This window comes from Anomalospiza imberbis, chromosome 4, assembly GCF_031753505.1.
Source record: "Anomalospiza imberbis isolate Cuckoo-Finch-1a 21T00152 chromosome 4, ASM3175350v1, whole genome shotgun sequence".
In the NCBI taxonomy this organism is placed as follows: Eukaryota; Metazoa; Chordata; class Aves; order Passeriformes; family Viduidae; genus Anomalospiza; species Anomalospiza imberbis.
The window spans coordinates 26,485,570-26,505,581 of record NC_089684.1 but is presented as its reverse complement, the minus strand read 5'-3'; the positions used below and the strand labels follow the sequence as shown (position 1 = coordinate 26,505,581).

General features: G+C 35.7%; 1 protein-coding gene across 10 annotated transcripts in view; it reads left to right on the top strand.

The window, feature by feature from the left end:
- CCSER1 (coiled-coil serine rich protein 1) overlaps nt 1–20,012 on the top strand; it is a 627,741-nt gene that overhangs the window by 388,649 nt on the left and 219,080 nt on the right. For 8 of the 10 annotated variants that reach the window (XM_068187575.1, XM_068187574.1, XM_068187578.1 and 5 more), the window contains one exon: nt 9,234–9,311. In XM_068187575.1, coding sequence (XP_068043676.1) covers nt 9,234–9,311 — 78 coding nt within the window. Of the gene's footprint in view, nt 1–9,233; nt 9,312–13,667; nt 13,777–16,528; nt 16,848–20,012 lie in introns of those variants that run through there. The other 2 variants (XM_068187580.1, XM_068187581.1) reach the window with 2 other exon arrangements.

Here is a 20,012-nt window from a genome sequence, read left to right as displayed (position 1 = left end):
TCCTTGTACAATATTGTACTTGTTATTATCATGTGCAGGTGCTTGGAAAGCTCCAATTTTTATATGATAATGAAAATACTTTGCTACGTATTTTGTTAGTTTTACCAGTTGAAGTCAAAATGTTATTGCTAAAATGCTTGACTGAGTTCCGGCATCCAAATTATTTGCTGTAGAATTTGTAACCATCTCACAGCTCTCACAAAGTCAAACACCCATCATTGGGGAAGTTGCTGAAATAAATAAAGACATGATTGAAAGAAGAGGAGAATGATATGCTCCTCTCTTCTGGATTGCTTTGGTATTGTAAAAGTGAAAGAAAATTTTGTTGTCTGGTTACAACTATTCTGCTTAAACAAAGTAATACAAAGCTGCTGAAAATTACTTATGGGCCTTGCAATGCTATTTGGAATACCTGATAGTGCATATTAAAGTGTATTGGTTTTGTCTTAGTGAATTGAATATGATGTACTCATACTTAATTTTCAGTGTGTCACTTGAGGTGGCTGGGTAAAAATGGAGGGCATGAATGATGAACCCGAACTCACAGTAAAAAGCTATCTACTTTAATAGCATTCCAGTGTCAATTACTGTCAAAAATCATGCTGTGACTTTCCCTGAGAGAAGGTTCACAAAGGGTAGAAGTGCCTTTTGGTCCTTGCTCAAGCAGTTAATTGCCCAGGAAAAAGTCTTTGCAGTGCAAGTGCCTGGTGTAGCAACTGAAGCTTTTCTCTGAGCTGTACCACTAAATCCTGTTCTGAGTATGTCTCCTTAGTCTTTTATTGAAGCTCTCTGTTTCCCTGTAATTCTCCATGCCTCACTTTCCCATAAAATCACTACAAACCCTTCTGGGCTCCAAAGTGTTACCTGGGCAGAAGGTGCTGCACAGCTCTCTGCTGTGGTTGGTTGCCTGTGGGCTGACTTGAAGCTCCTGCTGAAGCTACTTGCCAGCTGAGGCCTTTCTCATCCATCCAGACAGTGATTTTCATTAAATTCCCTCTGTTACTTGTACCAGTTAGTGTTGACCACTGTAAAAAATAATTAGGACAGGCAGTGTGATCATTTCCAGCATGTGCATTTGAATGTATACATTTAATGGGCTGCACACGAGTGCAGGACAAAAGCAAGTCAAAGAGTTGTTCTGGCCATGCTAAACCCAAACTGATGGTTCTGTCCAAAACACCTGCCAAAATTTGAGTTAATTGACATAAAGTCATAGGGACAGCAGCTCAGAGTGGCAGCTGTGGGTTGTTTTCAGTATTGCTGGATATATTTACAGCGATACAGGGATTATATATTGTTGATATCAATGAATAAAACTGCAGCGTTATTTAGCACAGTGTTTGGTCCAGGGATTTGTTGATTTCTATGGTGGCAGCAATTATTTGATTTATGTGATTATTTTTCTCTATTCATTTGAACAATAGATGATCAAAATCTGGCCTTCCTCATGCAGTTGCTGTTGGGAGAACTCAAAAATCACCTTTTCATTGCTTTTGTACTGTATGCTCCTAATACCACAATTGTGAATCTCCTTCCTCAGGGCAGCAATCTGTAAAATTGTTGCAAATACTTAGCTGTGTGAGGCTTAATTAATGCCAGAAGCCTTCGATAAACAACAGTTGCAATTTGGACTGTGATGATTTAATGATTCTTGCACTCTGTCTAATACATGTTTTGTTAAATCTCTGTGTCAAGCGACTGGCACTGGCATGAATCTCGTCTTTGACCAATGTCCCTGTGTGTGCAGAGGCAAAGGAAACCTCAAACCAAATATTCTGAAATATTTGATAGGCAATGCACGTAAACATCTCCTCTTAGAGACCTAAAGGATGTTAGCATTTCAGTGGTCGGTAGGGAAGAAAAACAGAACAAAAAGTTAACAAATGCCTTGGATAATGTCAGAAGTTAATGATGAAACAGCCTCCCGAAGTAAAACCTCATATTAGATGTTTTGCAGAAGCATCTGTTAATAATGCTACAGGATTCTGATAATGCTGTTACGCTGTACTGTATTTGTTTAAACAGAGAGTTTTTCTTTTGATGAATAGTGATAGTCACCAAAAAAAAACCATGAAAGAAATTACAAAAAGATAACTCCAACCCTTTTAAAACAGATGTTTTGGACAGACTGAAATTCTATTTGTGTACCCATGCAGAACCTGGCAGCATTTAAAGTCATGTACTTCATAAAAGTGATAAATGTGGTTGTTCTGAAATAGTATAAAGGAAGAAAAAAACCCAAAGTTATAAACAGTGCTTATTTCTTAACTAAATTTAGTAGGTTTATGTCCATTTACATGTTAGCTTTGTGTATGTGTGTCAGCACAACTCTGCCAGCTGAATCATGAGCATATCACCTAGAGGTGATGTTATTGCAATATATTTCAGTGAAAGCAGAAGGGCAGGAATAATCTATCTAATCCATGTTTTCCTACTCCAGGTTCTTAGTTAGTTCATGGTAGACTATGAGAAAGGTAATGTGCAACCCCCATGAGACAAATACTTGAAATAAGTATGTTTATATCCTTGTTCAAGGAGTACAATTTTCTAAGTTGCAGTTATTTCTGAAAAACCTGAACATGAGTTTGCAAGCAATTTAATTAGAGACTTTATCTCATCTCCATTTTCAGGTAGTAAATATAAGAAAAGCAGAACTGAAATGGATTTGAACTTGCTTTTTTTTGATGATCAAATACTTTAGACATGAAGGGACAAAAATTGGTGTGTATAAAACTGGTAAGTTGTTTCATACCTTAAGAGGGACTATTTAATACTGTTCAGTTAAGTAAATGAGAGCACTAATTGAAGAGAATTCCACTGCCAATCTGTGATGTCCATTTAGTTAAAAATGCTGTGTAAAAGTACTGTGAATTAGTGGTGTGCAAGTTGGATCTTCGAACCCTAATGTGTAATTCTCCTTTGCAGTAATCTTCCAATTCAGTGTTGTAATGAATACTCCTCTGCTGAGGGCTCTGAGAAGGCAACTGAGACCAGAAATTTATAGCTGAAGTGAGTGTGTTGAATTTAATGGTGTGAGGAAGTCTGCTTTTCCAGGACATGACATTTGGACTACATATTTATGCAGCACTCCATAACTCTTCATGTGGCTTCACTTGACCTTGAAAAATAAATCACTTATTGGTTATTTTTCTTCAAATATTTGTGGGATTATCAAGTCAATGGTGCTAATGTGGGGGTTTGTGTTTTGCTGCTGTGTATGGCTTAGTGTCCCAGTATCACCATTTCTGAGTTATCAGACTGGGGTAATACTGTCTCCTCATCTTGTCTGTTGGGTGTTTTATATTTTGGGGCAAAATTTTATTTGTCTAGGTGATCCTAGCAGTCGGTGTAGCAGTGATAACCCAAGGATATATGGGTTGAAAGAGATACTCTTCTCTATTAGATGAACTCCTATAAGACTTAGTAGTATCTTCTTGGACATCTGGATGCAACCACAACATGAATTAAAACTAACAACAGTGCGTATTAAAGGTTTAAGGCTATTTGTAGAGATAATTTCTACATGAACTCCTGTATTTGATGTGTCAGCCTTTTGAAGGGTTATGACTGCACAGCTGCTTGTGTTTCCTTTCCTTCCAATAACTTTCTCAGGTCTTGGTTTTTTTTTGTTTTTGTTGTTGGGGTGTTAAGATTGGCATCACTTGTTATGGTCATATTATTCACAGAGTGTGACCACATAAATTTTTTATTGCATTGCATTATTCAAAGCACGCATGGCCATGTATGGGCCATTTGTGAGTATGTGATTTGTGATTTTTTTTTTTTTTTTTAGAGATGTGATCAGTAGAAGAGTTCCTCTCTTTTTTAGTGACATGTTTACATAGATGTATATCTAAAAGTAGCCATGGAAGCTGTAATCAGTAAGGAAATAACTTGCTATTCAGTTTACTGAAAGACTGAGTGATAGAGATAAACAATATGCAGGTATTGCTTTAAAATATAAATCATAAATTCTAATAATAATGTAGCATTCTGTTGATGCAACAGATAGAACAGTAAGTAATTAATCAAAATACATCTACTGTCAAGAAATTTTCCTGATCCAAGAAATGCAATAGTGTTTTTTTTTTTTTTCACATGGAATAAACAGATACTACCCAGTGTTTAATGCTGTATTTTAAAGCATCTTCCCAGGATACTTTTGAAAAATAACTTAAAAACTCAGGTATATTTTCAAAATCCTTGTTCTGAAATTCTGAGATGGTCTTGCATAGCTGTAAACATTTACTTTTAATTTTGCAGCACATACATGAGTGGTAGTGGCAGGTTTTACAGTACTGGCACTGTCCAGTCAAATAAATGAGTCAGAACATACCATTTTACAGACTGTTTTCCTGTCTCTGATATTTGTCGGCTCAGTAGACTAGGAGATTCACTTTTTGTGTGTTTTTCTTTCTGGTTAGATAGACTGGGCTCTCAAAGTTTGGAGTCATCTTTTATTTTTAAGGTCATACAGCACTCAGCAAAAGAGAAGATTTTTTTATACTGCAGAACTTGAGGATGAAAAATTTAAGGCAATACTTGAGATTATAAGGATTTCAAAACTTAAAGCAGTAATAATCCTCACTGGTTAGGATCTAGTAAACCTTTGCAGTACTGAAAGGTTAGCTGGCATGTCTACAGCAGGACTCTCTGAGAGCTTTTGAACCTTGCTAAATATTGTTGATCTTCAAAGACCTATTATGAAGTGATTGCATTTTTACAAACTGTCTTTTTTCATTAGATGTATTCAGACTTGGCAGTAACTAATTATTGAAGTGTTGCAAATTGCTTGGAGACAGGTTTGTCTTAGTACTTCTTGATTCATTCCTGGATAGCATGATCTGATAGAAATCAAAGCAAAAGGTGTGCTGTCTCTCATTGCAGATGCCGTATTTACTGTATGCATAGAAATTTGCCTTATGTTTTGCAAAAGTCTTGTAATGTAAAAACTGGAAAACTGTTTTGGTTTGTCTAAGAGTCCTATGTGCAAGCAATGGAATGTTCTCTGAAATTCTGTGTAGTTTTGGTGTTTGTTGTTTACAGTGATTTTACAGCGCTATAACTCTCTGCGAAACCTGTATTTGTGCATACTTGGATGCATTCCCACCGAGTTTCTCGTATTTTTCTCCTGATCAATGGAATAGTCCCCCTGGGGATGGTCACACCTGTTTGTCACTGTGGTTCCAGAGTAATGCCTCTAAATTTGTTGTGGCTATTTAGCCCCTCAGTTCATAGTACATTTATGTGTGGATAGCTGAACTGAGTTGTAGCTGTATTCTCATGCTGTGCTCAAGAGACAGCTGGGCTTTTTGCTGGGCTTCACAAAGTGTTTTTGAGTGTGATGTGACTCAGCTGTACTGCAGCTGATCACTGGAGCTATGCTGGATATCATATGTTTTCTTCCCAAACTGAGACTCAAACCAATAGGGACTCAATTTCAATGGAAATGGCTGTCATTTAGTCAATTCTGTAGCTCATTGTAGTCTGTAAATTAGGTAGAATAGATGGTGGAAAGCAGGTTTTTTTCTACTTGTTATCCCTTTGCTCTCTGCCTAACTGCTGCTGTTGATTAAGTTTAATCCCAAAGCACATCAGAATTAAAAGACTTTGCATTTTTATAAGTCTTCCGATGAACAGCTTTTTCTCCTCAGTTCTATGGTGAACATAGGTTGTTATTCTCCATGGGGTTAATGCCTGAGTTAAGGGAAACAATCACATGTAAATTGTAAATCTGACTGCAGTGTTAGTGGCTGTTGGAAGCTTGTTTGGATGTATGCTGAGACAAAACACTACTTTTATTTTCATAAAGTCTTAGAAAAATCTGTACCAACTACAGCAGACAGAGGTAGAAAGTTAATTTATGATATTTTATATTTTAAATTAAGTAACAGTAAAGGTGAAACAGCCATTAGAAAAAATTCTAATATGCTATCTACTAGACAAAATATAATTCATGGGGATGAAAGCTACAGCTCTACTGGACAGTAGAGTTTTGTTTCCGTTAAAATAGCTGGAGCAGTAAGTTTTGCTCCTTGATTTAATGTGAACATTTGAAGTAATTGTCAAGCATTTTGTCTTTGGAATTTGCAATTAAACAGAGCACCACAAGTGGTCACCATGCTGTCACTGGTAGGAAATGGAACAAGAAAACAGTCACAAAAAAGAACTTTGACATGTTTGCAGTCAAAGCTGTGAAAATTGTTTTGATACTCTCCCATTCAGAGAAGGAATGTTTTAGAAAACCAATGTCATGTTTCAAGATGTATCAATGTCAATCCTTACTGACTCCCTAAATCTAGGTAACTGGCTACTTCTTTCCTACTGTCTGCCTTTCAGTGGAGAAGACTTTAGGTCCTTTTCTTTGTCTTACATTTCTTTTTTTTTTTAATCTTACATTTCACTTTTCTGTTTTATTTGAAATGCTTTTACTTGCATCAGTTATTAGCTGATGTTTGTTGTCTTCCTATTTCATCACCTTTTGGTGACTTATTACATAGTAATTAAATAGTAAGTATTCAAACCATGGCATTCTTGTACCAGAGCTAGTTTGAGATATAAACTGTCTGAACTTAATCCCGTGTGAAGAAATAGACAGGAACAGGATCTTTATTGGTCAATAATTGAAGCAACTGCAATGATTGAGAAAATGTCCTTCCATGTAGTTTTTCTCTCTCTCCCCTTAAAACACACACTGATGCACACATACACACACAAAGGTGCTTCAGAGAGAGGGGTGCAATGAATGTTCCTGGCAATGTTGCTGTTAATACAGCCAACAGCTCTTCCTGCCTTTTCACTAATTAGGATGAAGCCAGGGAATAAAAGTTTTTCATGCTCTTATCTTTGTCACCTACAAATTTACTTTTGTGCTGTTTATTTGAATAAGAAGCAATAACAATTCACAGAATGTTAAGAAAAGATGCTCATTAATACTCTCACTTTAAAAAAGTCACCTAGAAGTACTTTGGCTGATCCTAAAAATATTTTTAAAATAAATTATTTAGTCCCTATTTAGTCTTTAGAGAGACAAAGGTACCTATTTAAAAAAAAAGGATAAAGAAATATCTATGTACAGTCTTCTTATTACATAATATATTTGAGAAGGGGGAGTTGACTCTTCTTAGATACACAGAGAAAGGGCAGAAAGCAGGACTGGGTCACATATGGAAAAAGTCAATAATTATTCAATTTCACTAGGAAGCCTCTGAAAGAAGGTAATTTTTGTCTTTTAAAATGGCAAGAAGGTCTCAAGGAAATTTCAGGACTTGAAAAAACTTCAAAAATTACTTTAAAATGTTACCTTATAATAGTAATAATCCCTAGGAGTAATGCTGTGAGGGTAGTAGAAGGCTGCTGTGTGAATAAATGTCCAGGTAAATCACTTCTTGGTTCTGAATCAATATTAAAGTGTGCTGCCTGACTTGTAAAGATCTTTCATTTTCTATTTTGCTATACTTGAGAAGAAAGAAGAGGGTTTTTGTTTCAAACTTTCTTTTCCAGTACCTGGACATCTAGGAATTTTCAGTTTTTCCCATTTTGTTGGTTAGCTCCCTAAAAGTAAATAAAAAGGATTACTATGTTCATATGGAGTCAGAACTTGGATATATTAAAAATTAATCTCACTGCATGTGCACAGTTAAATGAGCAGCTCCGGGAAAGAAAGAATTTTGTTATTCCAACCTTTCTAGCTTTCCCGGTTTAATTTTTTGCCTTAATGAATATTTTGATTTTTTCTGTTTTTTTTTTTTTTTCTCTGCTTTTTCAGAATATGCTTTTTCTGTCTTTCCACACAGAAAGACAGAAATGTTAAATTTGATCAGATACACAGTTTAATGATGGTATTGCTCCAATCACTATGTTACTTGAACACCCAGTTCTTGCTCACATCTGTGATTATAACTTGAAAATTCATGGAGCTTCAAAGCAGTAAAAAGCAGTAAAATAAGACAGTAGATATATCATAATGCCTGTTTTTTAAACATATAAAAGTGAGCTGGGTAGTGGACTAGTAAATTCAAACCTCAAGAAGTCAAACAATTTCTGTCAGAACTAGGATTTCCTTTTCTATGAACTCAGTTTTAACTTGGTTGCTATATCAGCAAATTTGGGCTCAAGTGTTTTGTGCAAGTGAAGAGATCAGTCTGAATTCTCTTTTCCCCCAGCCTTATTTGAAGAGTTGAAACACTGGAGATAAGGATCACTCAGGTGTTTACTTCTTTCTGCTGTTTATTTGGTGTAGTGATGTGCATACCTTGCCTTGAATCAAATAGTATGAGAACTTGAGAGTCAATTAACCTGAAATTGAATTTAAACAAATTCTGTTTTATTGTAATACATACCTGTCAGTAGCATTCAATTATATTTTGTAGCTCTTGAGGAGTTTGAGTTCAAGGTAAACATTTTTTACAGATACAACTGACAAATTAAACTGAATCAGTAAGCAGGAAAACATAAATCAATGCAGTAAAGAACTTTGCATTCTACTTCTCCTCCTGTGTGCCTTTTCCTGCCTTACCCCACATATTTACAGTTGTTCTATCAAATTCCTTCTCCTGGAAACTAAAATAACTAAAACTAAATGCACAAGGGCTTGATGAGGATCAGCAAGCTTAGTGATCAGTTTCAAATGAAGTATCAGAATCTGGATTTTTTTGTGTCAAAGCAGCTAGATATCTTTGCTCAAGTCTGTCCTGTCCAGAGATTCCATGCAACACTTGCAAAAATTATTGAGATACAGAGGGACAAGGATGAGAAAAGCAGAAACTAATGCAATACACAAGAAATGCTTAAGATTTGCTAACATGTTTCTCTTGGCGAGGGGTGGGCGGGGGCAGAAGTCATCTCAGGCTTGTGATCTGCAAGTTTGCATATTCCTTAATTTTTTAAAAAAAGTAAATTATTTCTTTGCTGTTGGAGTGGTGCTGGTATTTGCTGGAGTCCCTGCAGCTGCTCAGTGCTTTGTCCCTTTCTGCCTCAGTGCCATAATTCTTGTTGGCCCCACCATACCACAGAGTCAGACTATCTGAGTCCAGCCTCTGTTTAAGAGAAAGATAAATTTATAAAAGCATATAAGAGGAAGGAAATCAACCTCCCAGTGTGAATAGCACCATAATAAATCTATTTATTACTAGCTGTCCATACACGAGTTTTGGATTTTTCTGGATGTTTGGAGCTGGGAAGCCCAGTGGGAAAAATATGACTCACCTATAAAATATTATTTTGTTTTGCAGGAAAAGGCCCAGTGCTTTCAGAAGGCTCTTGCTTCCCAAGCAGACAAATCCACACAGACAGAACTTGTAGGCCATGATGTAAGTAGCTGTATCAAACAGTATTTTTTTATCATGCTTGTGGGTGTTCAGACTTCTGTCAACTGGTTTGCCTCTGCTGTTGTTGTGTCCATGCATGGATTTGGTGATTCTAAAGTACCTTCAGAAACATGAGAAGATAATTACAACTGCCTGCCACACACCAATGCCCTATTAATTTTAGGCTTTATGAAGAGCTGAGAATTTGCATAAATGAATGTGGATGGTATGTATTAGTGCTTTGTAATTTTTTTTCAGTCTTTATTTGCACACTTACTGACAGTTAATGAGGTTATTATGTTTAGGATTGTCATATGCTGTCTAAACAAGATTTGAAATTTGAAAGATAATGGAATAAGTACAGTTTTGCCAAGTGATGTTAAAATTCTGTTTCCTAAAGAGCATCTGCCAGAATTTCTCCTAGAATATGTATTGATAATATGTGTCCTCATGCAAGAACACAGTCAATGAAGATTCTTTAACTGTAGAAATATTATTTCCCCAGTTCTTCTGACTGGAAATATTTTGTCTGTGTACGGCGTTGCTTGAATACATGTAAGAGATTCTCACACTTACATGAGCCTCTTGAATAATCTTTATGGAACATACAGCACAGCTCCATTCTGGGACTTGTGCAAAGTCTAACAATAATTCTTAACTGTCCTGCAAAGTAGTGCTATGGTTGTGCATTGGTATACATCAAAATGCTGGTTCAAATTTATGGAAAGACCTCTGGAATTAAAGCAGGCTTTGAAACCTTCCTTTTAGTTTTGTGTTACTGGAGCATTAAAGTTTTGTATTCTGAGGATAGAAACATCCAAATTTCATGTTTTAATATGAGAAGCTTTATCTGCACTAACTTCATTTATGTGGGTTACCAAACATGAACCCTTATGTTCTGCTGTGTCTGTGAAGTCATGTGTGGTAGAATTTACTGAAACTCTGAGGTGTGTATATATTACTGCTGAAAAATACAGAATATTTAAAAACATTTTTCTATGTTGCAATGCTACATCCACTTCTTCTGTGACCAATTATCCTTCACAATACTTTCGTATGCATTAGATGTTAAATAAAATTCTTCCACTGAAAATGGAAACAGTAAATATGTAAAGTTTGGGAGATGTTTTGGTGTTGTTTTGTTTATTTTTGGGTTATGTTGTTTGCTTGGGTTTTTTTTAAAGCAGATGTGATTTATGCATTTGGTTATTTTCTCCCAAATCAAATATGTGATACTCATGCTGCAGGGATTCTTGCTGTTAGCAGATTATATACTTTTTCCCTTTTTCCAGTCTGTGTTCCCTTGGAGTTTGGCGGGGAATTAAAAATAACATTAGAACTTCCTTTCCCAAACAGGTACAGTTTTCTGGCTGAGATTTGAGTGTTAAATGTCATAATAACAACAGTAAGTTAAATAAATTCTTTTCTTTAGCATCATTCTCTTCAATTAGTGGAACATATTTCTCAGACTTCCCTGGTAAAATTCCTACCTTGCCACAGTTTCAGTAATGTATCATCTCGTACAGGCTGTTGCAGTGTAAGAATAAAAGTGTTGAATGTTTTTCTATGGAACAACATTTTCTACTTCACCTGTATTTATGTGGTACAGAGTTCTTGTGAAAATTCTGTTGCAAGGGGTTGATAGAGAAATTTGAATGACTTTACAGAAATAACACAAGCCTGCTGTGATCACAATGCGGGGAACTCAGTGAAGAGGAATGTGCAAATAGTGCACTTTTTGTAATATTCTTTAAACTTCTTGCTTTTTTATCAGATTGTGCAGCTTTTCTGTGAAGCATAGCTGTTAGTGATTAATTCAGCTGTGTTTCTGATGAATCCAAGTGGCAATTACATTTACATTCTTTGCTTTTGCATGAGATTTTAAAGAGCAAGTTGAAACTGTTGCAAGTATTATCTGTACATCATTTTATTCAGGATGTCAATAAGTGTGTACGACTAGAAGGATATCATGCTAATATGAAATTCAATTAAATAGAAAAATATAAAACACATCAGAGAATACAAGATGTATTTTTCACCCCATTAGTTACATGTCCTGAGAATAGCATACATTGAACACTTCAGATCTGGTTTAAGAGGTAAGCAGAAAATTGAACTTCATTTCATCATTACAAGTTTGCTACTTTAATTTAAAAAAACCAAGCAACAGCAACAACAGCAAAGTCCTCAAATTCTTATTTTTCTTTAATTCAAATCTAGAATCTGATAGTAGTTGTATAAAAGAGGTACTAGGAATTTGCATAGCATTATTTCATAAATGTAGTACAAATATTGATAAACACTACACAGTGTAATGATTCAGAAATGCTTGAAACAATGGCTCTATGAGTGGTTTGGTTTATATTCTCATATATTCTTCTGTTCCACTGTGTAATCTTAAGTTAACTGTTTTGCAACTGAAAAAACTGAGACAGCTTAGTCCCCAAAATAAAGCACTACTTTTTTTTTTTTTTTTTTTTTTTTTTTTTTTTTTTTTTTTATTCTGGACATCCTCGAGTAGTTGAGACAGTTCTTTAGCCTTGGAGTTCATTTAGATATGTCATTAAAAGTAAATGGAAGTTCTGAATTTGACTTAGATGAGGAATTAATCCTTTTGTCCTTAGGGTGTACAGTAATGAAAAAAAAAAAAAAGCTAGAGGCGAGTCTATATTTAGGAAGGAATGGGTGAAGAAGGAGGAAATGCAGTGTTTCACAGAGAGGAAATGTTCTTGTTTTTGTGGACTCTTCTGAAAAGGCATAAACAGTATTGAATGAGTGTTTTGGGTAACTGCGTGAGCTGTTGGCAGAATGGAAGTAATTATAGTGTAGCTTATTTCAGGGGCTATAACATAATTACAGAATCTGACTGTCAAGGTGATCAGTAAAGTTTGGATGGTGTCGTGTCCTGCAATAGCTTTGAATTGTTGGATAATATTTCTGATAGAGCTCTGATTTTTTCCCCATACAGCACATAGAGATTTTTCAGCAGAAATTGCTTCAGACTACTGTTTTAGTAAGCAAGTAGAAGATAAAGTCTGTAACAGTAAAGATAATGTTTCTCATAAAGAACTGTTTGAACTGGAAAGCAAACTGCTTAATGTCTTTTCTGTATTAAAATGGTCTAATGTGAAACTTAATTACTGAATTAAAACATAAAGTTTAAAGTAATTTCTGCTAAGGATGAAAGAGGGTCTGCCATGATGAGAAATGCTACAGTGTCCTTAAGTGATTAACATGACAACTTTGCTACTTGAGGAAATTGAAAGTAAAATATCAACGTGACTATTGTATGTATACCAGGGAAGACATTGGAAGGAACTCAGGGTTTCTATAAAGGCTAGTTGCTTTCTAGTACAGCCTGTTAAGGAATCCTCATCTTATGATAGAACTAAATTTATTCTGTTTTCCAATGTATTTATTTAGAATAATTTAAAACATGTTGGGAGTCTTGCAGAAAGAGTCATGTGTGCAACAGTTTAATGTCAAGGCTGCTAAATAATAAATTAATGTGTCTTCAATAATCAATGCTAGTTTAACCTCCTTCAGCTTCCTGTGCTTGCAAAGTTTTCTTTTACTGAGAGATCAAGGACTTATGTCTTTCATGTTGGTCAGGTTGCTAAAATGGACCAGAGGAGGAATAGATGCAGTCACCTAGCACTGGGACTGATTGCAAGTTCATGTTAAGGGATACAAATGTAATAATGGCTGCCAGCAAAATAGGTAGTCTAAAGTATCATGCAGACATCACACAAGCAGTCTGCAGCATGAGCCACTGCTGATTAGTTTTGATTAAAATGTGTCTCAAAACAGAATCAAACAATCACAGGAAAATTCTTATTTCTGTCACCAAGGAAGTACAATTCAGCACCACTTTGTCAATTTTTATCAGCTTTTGGATTAAAAGAGTTTGTACATAATTTAATTCTTCACAAAGCAGAAATTCCTAAGAGCTAACATGATTTCTGCAATGCCTTTTCTGTGTTTGCCTTCTGCTGATGCTATAGGTTTCTTATCTGAGAACTGCTACTCTGTTTGTTCTTTGTCTTTCATACTGAGATTGAAACAGGCTTTGGACTGGTCCTAAACTTATTCCCCACTTAATGAGCATTCTTTCCAGTGTAGTGGTCCTTACATTTTGTATGATGCTTCTGATGTCTCAGATGACAAACTTGTGTACTCCTGCTGTGAATCTGCTGCAGTTTAGTTTGCACAGCTACAGAAAAAATTACCTTTGGTGATCACCAGCACTGTGTTTACAACAGTGCGGTGGGATAGATAAAATGCACTCTTTTATCACCTGTACCATCATGCAGTATTGAAATCCATACTGATACATATATTAGGGTATTTGTTTTGTAGCTTGCTGTGCATTACCTTGGACAGCATACCTCCCTTAACTTTTCAAAACCTGGGCACTGCCTTCTGCAGAGCCTCTGTGTTTGATTGGGAAGAAGTGGAAGACAGGGAGGTGGGTGCTCTAACTGCACCTTCCTGCTGTGCTCCTGTTCCTCCCCAGCAGCCAGCCAGCCAGCATGGCTTATGGATACTGCAAAGGGACTGCATTGCATTGTGACCTCTCCTTCAGGAAGGCTGGGAACAGAATACTGAAGTAGTTGAACTTTCTGAACTGTCCAGTCTAATCTAAATATTTTCCTGCCCTAAGTATTTGTGTAGTCTGTTACAGCCTGAAGTGAGTTGTGTTTTGCCACCTAAACTGGAAAATACCTCCTACTTCTGCCTCTGCTCCTTCCCTTGGAGACTGATGTCCATCTGCTGTTGTATTTTACTCCTAAGCTATTTTTCTCCATCTATTTATTTAGTCTCTGAGTTTGTAGTCTCATGTATACAGGGAAATAATAAAAGCTCGTGCATAATATACCTTTCCCTAATGCAACATTACTTTATAAAAAAAATCTTTAGAAATCAACCAGCCATACCAGCCATTAACCATTTCAGTATTTGCTTTGATTATATGTCTGTGTACCTATTCATATCAGGGTATCCAAGTTGTTCTTGATATGCTGCGTCCTTTCCTACAACTTCCTTTAGCATTCATTTTCTTTCCTTCTCATGTCCAATTTCCATTTTTTACTAGACAACTTCAAATATAATTTCAAAATCTATGTTTTTTGGGGTGTATTATGTGTGCAAATTATCAAATTTTGTTGATGTCAAACTAGGAAGATACAACCCTTATGATGAAGCACATTACTTCACCATCAAACCTCTACATACTTGGTGTTTGAATTACATTTAACCACCAAGTCGTGAACAAGAATGAATTGTTGCACCTGCTCATGACAGGGAAAAATAGTTCAAGTTACTGGTGCCAAATTCGCTGGAGGATAAATGCTAGTGCTGAGGTTGTGGTTGCTATATGAAAAGTGATAACAGGTTTTCACAGAAACTTCAGCAGTAAATGGGTTCTGGAACAGAAACTGAGGTGTGTCATATGAAAAAGACACTTTCATTCTGTGGCTGATTATCAGCAGGGTACCCTGCATTTAATTTTGCCATCTTCAGGAGTAAGGAAGAATGAAATTTGCATTCTGCAGTGATGCTTAATTGAGATGAATGATCTTCAGTTTTGATTTGTGGCATGCAAGTGGGCTTCTGGATGTTTGTATAGATAAGCTCTGTGTTGTTTAAATATTTGTAGTAATATGATGTTGATATTATAACTGAGTTTCCTCCCAGACCCAAAATTAATATAGTACTAGTAGTTTCTGGATCTTTAAAAACCACTGTTTTCTGTTAATATAATTTTCAATAACAGTGCAGTGTTTTTCTTGCATTTTAAGATTCAAATCTTTTTATTTATTCAATATTTTTCTGTCATAACCCTCTATCTTTGTATCTGCAGTTGTTCTGCTGCTATCTTGCTTTGAAAGTACAATAAAATACGAGGTACTTTGAAGTAATGACCATACTTACTAATTTTGCTTAGATGTCTTGGGGTGGGGGAGAAGAATAGGAGGAGAAGCAAAGGAAGATCTTTAGATATTCCTAATTTGTTATCCTAGAAGTTTTGTTGGGTTCAGACAGAACTCTTCCCACTTTTTCTCCTTTAGCTCCATCACTGTCTCCTCTTTAGATTTCTCCAGAAGTTTGCTTTTTCACTTAAATTTGTCCATCTAGACTTCTTGTCTCATTTCGTATTTTAACTTTTGTGCTGTACTTACGAGTATGACATAGCAAAATTTATTTGCAGTAGTGTACTTGCAGTATGTTCTAGTTGCATTATTTCTTTTGTAAAGAAAGCAATTCATGACTACTCTCAGTAGGAACTAAGTGAGCAACTTATTCCTAGAATTAATAGCAATACTTACTACATCCACTATGACCTTTTACATTAAAGATAGAAAGAAGTAGGACACTGTGAAACAGGATAGTAGAATAGGTTTATTTGATTGAAATAAAAAAAGCTGTCTACTAGATTATACCTTGCTGACTCTGTTGTTGCATACTAGCAGTTTCATATTTGCAAGGGCAGAAAATAGCACTAAAGATATTGTTCAAATATTGTTCAAAAGAATGAACTGGGAATTTAGTAAGATATTGTTCAAAATAATGAATTGGGAATTTAGTAAAATACACTCAATAACAATCAAAAATTCTAAAAAATAGCAGCATTTTATGATAGGTGTTGAATATATTTTCTGAAAAAATTAGAAAAATTTTATTTCACCTTGAAGAAAAGATCAACAAACAAAATTGAGAAATGAGGCATGGGTAACCAGTGCATTATAAGCAATGTGTATGGGTTTTGCTACATTAGTACATATAGGGTGGCTACTTTTTATTACAGGCTGATCTGCTTACACAGTTTTATTGTAATGTGGAAATGTTTTAATGTTGTGTGCATGTTGCATGTAGATTTCCTCTGTTAGCATAGTTTAGACTGGTGACCTTATTCCAGTAAAAACATGGCATTTGTTGTACATAAGGGTTTTCTGACTGGAATGGTGTCACACACAAGCTGACCAGTCATATTCCTGTTTTTCTCTGCATTGTCACTTTAATCATTGTTGTGTTGATCATTAGTGTGAAAGAAGCTTTATTTATTACATGCTGCCTGCATGACTGCATACAGCAGAAACAGTAATTCTTCATTTAGTTTATGTTGCCATCAAACCGTGCATCACTAAAATTTCATTTAATTTCATTTCTTTTTTCTTTCCTTTCTTTTTTTTTTTTGTTTGTTTTGTTTCTTTTTAAAGGCCCTGTGGAACTCTCCATGTTCTGAAGGCTTAGTTTACAAACCTATCAACATCCCATTGGTTCCATCATTATTAAATTAAAAAGCAACATCTGGACACTGCACTTATGGATATAATTAAATACTGCTGTATATGAAATGAGCTGCAAGTTACCATTGCTGGCAAAATTCTACTACTTAAGATAATATTTGTATTATGAACAGTCAAACATCACTTTTTTGGCAGTATCTTCATTATTAAATGTATCTATGAATAAATTATTAGTAAGCTATGACAGAGTTATTATTTGAAATAAAAATTATTCTTACCATTTTGTGCACTTAGTCATCCATTGGTGATTCACTGCAAGTGAGAAAATGTAAGAAAATCCTTTAGTCATGCCTGTCTCTTGAGATAGAAAAACTATGTCTTCAAGATCTGGAAACCTGAGTAAACCATTATTTTTTAAAACCTTTATTTTTCCTTTTCCAGTAATAACACTATTGCACTGACTGTGAATACAGGGTCAGGCCTTTCAGTATGTGGTCTATCTGATCAATGCTTATAATGATGTCCATAATTCTTACATGGGATTCAAGAACCCATGGGTATTTGGTAAGCTTTTAGAAAGCCAGAATTTACCAAGCTTTACCCCAGGAAATGGAAGAGCTGATTCTAAAAACATACACGGATTTTTTAAATCCATTAGAATCATAGCTTTACTGTACTTTCTATCTAATGTTCCCGTGGCTTCTAAGAGACATTGCTAAGAGAGCAATCAATGGGGGCAAAGTAAACACTGTGTTTGCTGGATGTGGCTGTGCTGCTTGAGTGGATGGTGGTTGTTGTCCAGAGGGGTGGGGTGGAGGTGGGTAGGGAAGGGCAATTCCAAGTTTAAGGCTTTATGAAGCAAGAAACTAGTGAAATTCACCACTGTCAGTTGCTTCTGTGTAACCTTACCCAGGAAGGACTTCATTCACCAGGATGTGCCCTACTCCCACCCTTACCAGGTAAGATAAGAAGGTGATTGTGCCAGCAGTATTCTTTACCCTTTTCTGCCAAATTACTTTATTACTAACAAGAAGCACTGCTTGAATCTTTTTACTGCACCATTTCAGGCAGGCCTTACAGTATATAATACTAACAGTTTCTCAACTGGAGCAACATTAATCACCTGTAGCTTTCATTTCAAACAGAGGACATACTACATTCATTCAAAAATAATATCTTACCAGTTATTCCTAAATGGAGCAGAACTGAAAATAGTGTTCAGCTAAATATTCATGCCAGTCTTGAAAGTGAATGAACCTTCTTCACAGGGGATGTTGCATTATTTTGGCTGATTCTGTACCCATTAACATGATGTTATTGTTTGTCAGTCTTACACTGTCTTTTCTTGGATCCTGACAGTCATCCTTCAGCATTCTCTCTTGCCCTTTCCATCAGGCTGCCTGGAATTTCTTTGTGTGTATAATTGTATAGTTCATAATGTATTTGTTGGAATTATCTTGTAAAAGCAATTAAGTAACAAATGCATAATTTAAAGAAACGTCAGAAGCAAGCATGTGCATATTACCCTGTTGAACTTCACCTCCCTTGTTGAACTTCACCTATTACAACTCTTCCTTCTTTCCTTGAACAAAAATCCTTTTGTAACCATTGGTAAGCATAGAAATGCCTACCTCTTGCTTCTGTCTTTCATCACTGTCTTTATTATGATAATATTTTCAGTCTTTGTCAGATACTGCACTTTGGAAGAGGATAGAGATAACATTTTTCATTGTGATTTTTTGGCACAGAGATCTGTTTTTCAATTAAAGAAATATATATATGGATAATGGAGAGTGTTGTGAAAAATTGTGTAAGTTAATGAAAGAAGAATAGTGGAATTAAAAAGATGTTTTCAGGATTCCAATGAGAAGGAAATAAGTTTCACTTTCAAAATAAAGAAGCTTTTCCCCTGTTCCTCCAAAGTGTGTGAAAGGGTGCTTTAAAATACTCAAAGAGTTAGTTTATTTCTGTATCTGTTGCATTATAGAGATGTTGCTAGGAGCCATCATTTCAGTGCAAAACTCAACCCAGCCCTTTGGCTTTTGGGTTGGAGTTTGAGTTGGGATTTTAACTTACCCATGAAATTACCCATAACTTCCAATACTTTTTTTTTTTTAATTTTTTTGGTTTATTTTCATTTTTCTATAACTTTACAAAGTAGTATGAACCAGTAAAAATTAATCAATTTGCTATTTTGCTCACCTAGCATTTCAATGATGTGGAAAAAAGACCATGACTGACAAGTACTATTTAGACTTCAAGGATACACAATCAGTACTTTGTATGCATAGGCAAGAACTTAATGCTAGTTTAATGAAAGTCTTAACAGTCTGATAAAAGATTTTTTTTTAAACTAATATTGCAGTAGAGAGTGATACAGAACATCTAATTCAAACAATCAAAAATTAAAAATATGTAATGTTCTTCATACCTGTCTCTTTCTTGGATACATTTTATTGCTCACTCTTGCACAGCCTTTTGTGATCTGAAGGTCAGTGGCTTCTGGTCAGTTGTGGGAGCATCAGCTGCTTGTAGGAGTCCTATAGTAACATTCATTTCTTTTTCCTCATTCTGGAATCCAGTTGTGATCTGTCTTATATGTTTGTTAACATGTTGTACACCTTGTTCTTGCCATTGATTTTAAGTGCATGTGACATCTGTTACCCTTACGACTGGTTTTTCCACACTGCAAAGATTTCTTTCCTTTGATGGTGAGTAACTTCATAGCCATGGAGTCTCTGGTGTCATGCAATGACTGTAATTAGTTGGACTGCTTGTTATTGGAAGGTCATTCACAGAGTAAGCGCTTGCTACTGGTATCTCTAAGATACAAACTTCTAGCTGACAAAGCCACTCCTGCTCTCCTCCCCACCACCAAAACCTTGGCAGGTAAATCCTATAAAAGGTGCTACACCACATAGCTATAAAAAACTGAACAGCTGGTGAAAAAAGGGTGATAGTAACTTGGTCATTTGGTAACTGCCCTGTAGAGCTTAACTAAGTTATCCTGTAAATATTCAAAATTAAAGTATTCTGTAAAAATCCAAGTAACCAGGCAAAAACAAATGATGCCCATGTCATTAGCTTGATCCAAAGGCTGTGTCTTGTTCCAAGCAATGGTAACACTGTGTTAAGAGAGATGCAACGCTAAAACACTATTGGGAAAATATTTTGTTCTCATTCTGAGCATTGGCATTTAACAGATGCAGAGGTTTGTTACATTAACCAGTACACGGTGTTTGTCTCCATTTGATACTTTTCAAGTGGTACCAGCTAACCTGAGTTTGCTTTCTGTGCTTTCCTCCAGGGACTTCTGAATGTGTGAGTTGCAAGGCTGTTTCATACAGCACAGGCGGAGGAGAAGTAGAAGTTGAGTGAATGGACTTAAAGTAACAAAAGTGCAAAAATGTTACACCTAGAGCAAATATTCTGTGATAAATGTTGAAAGGCTGAG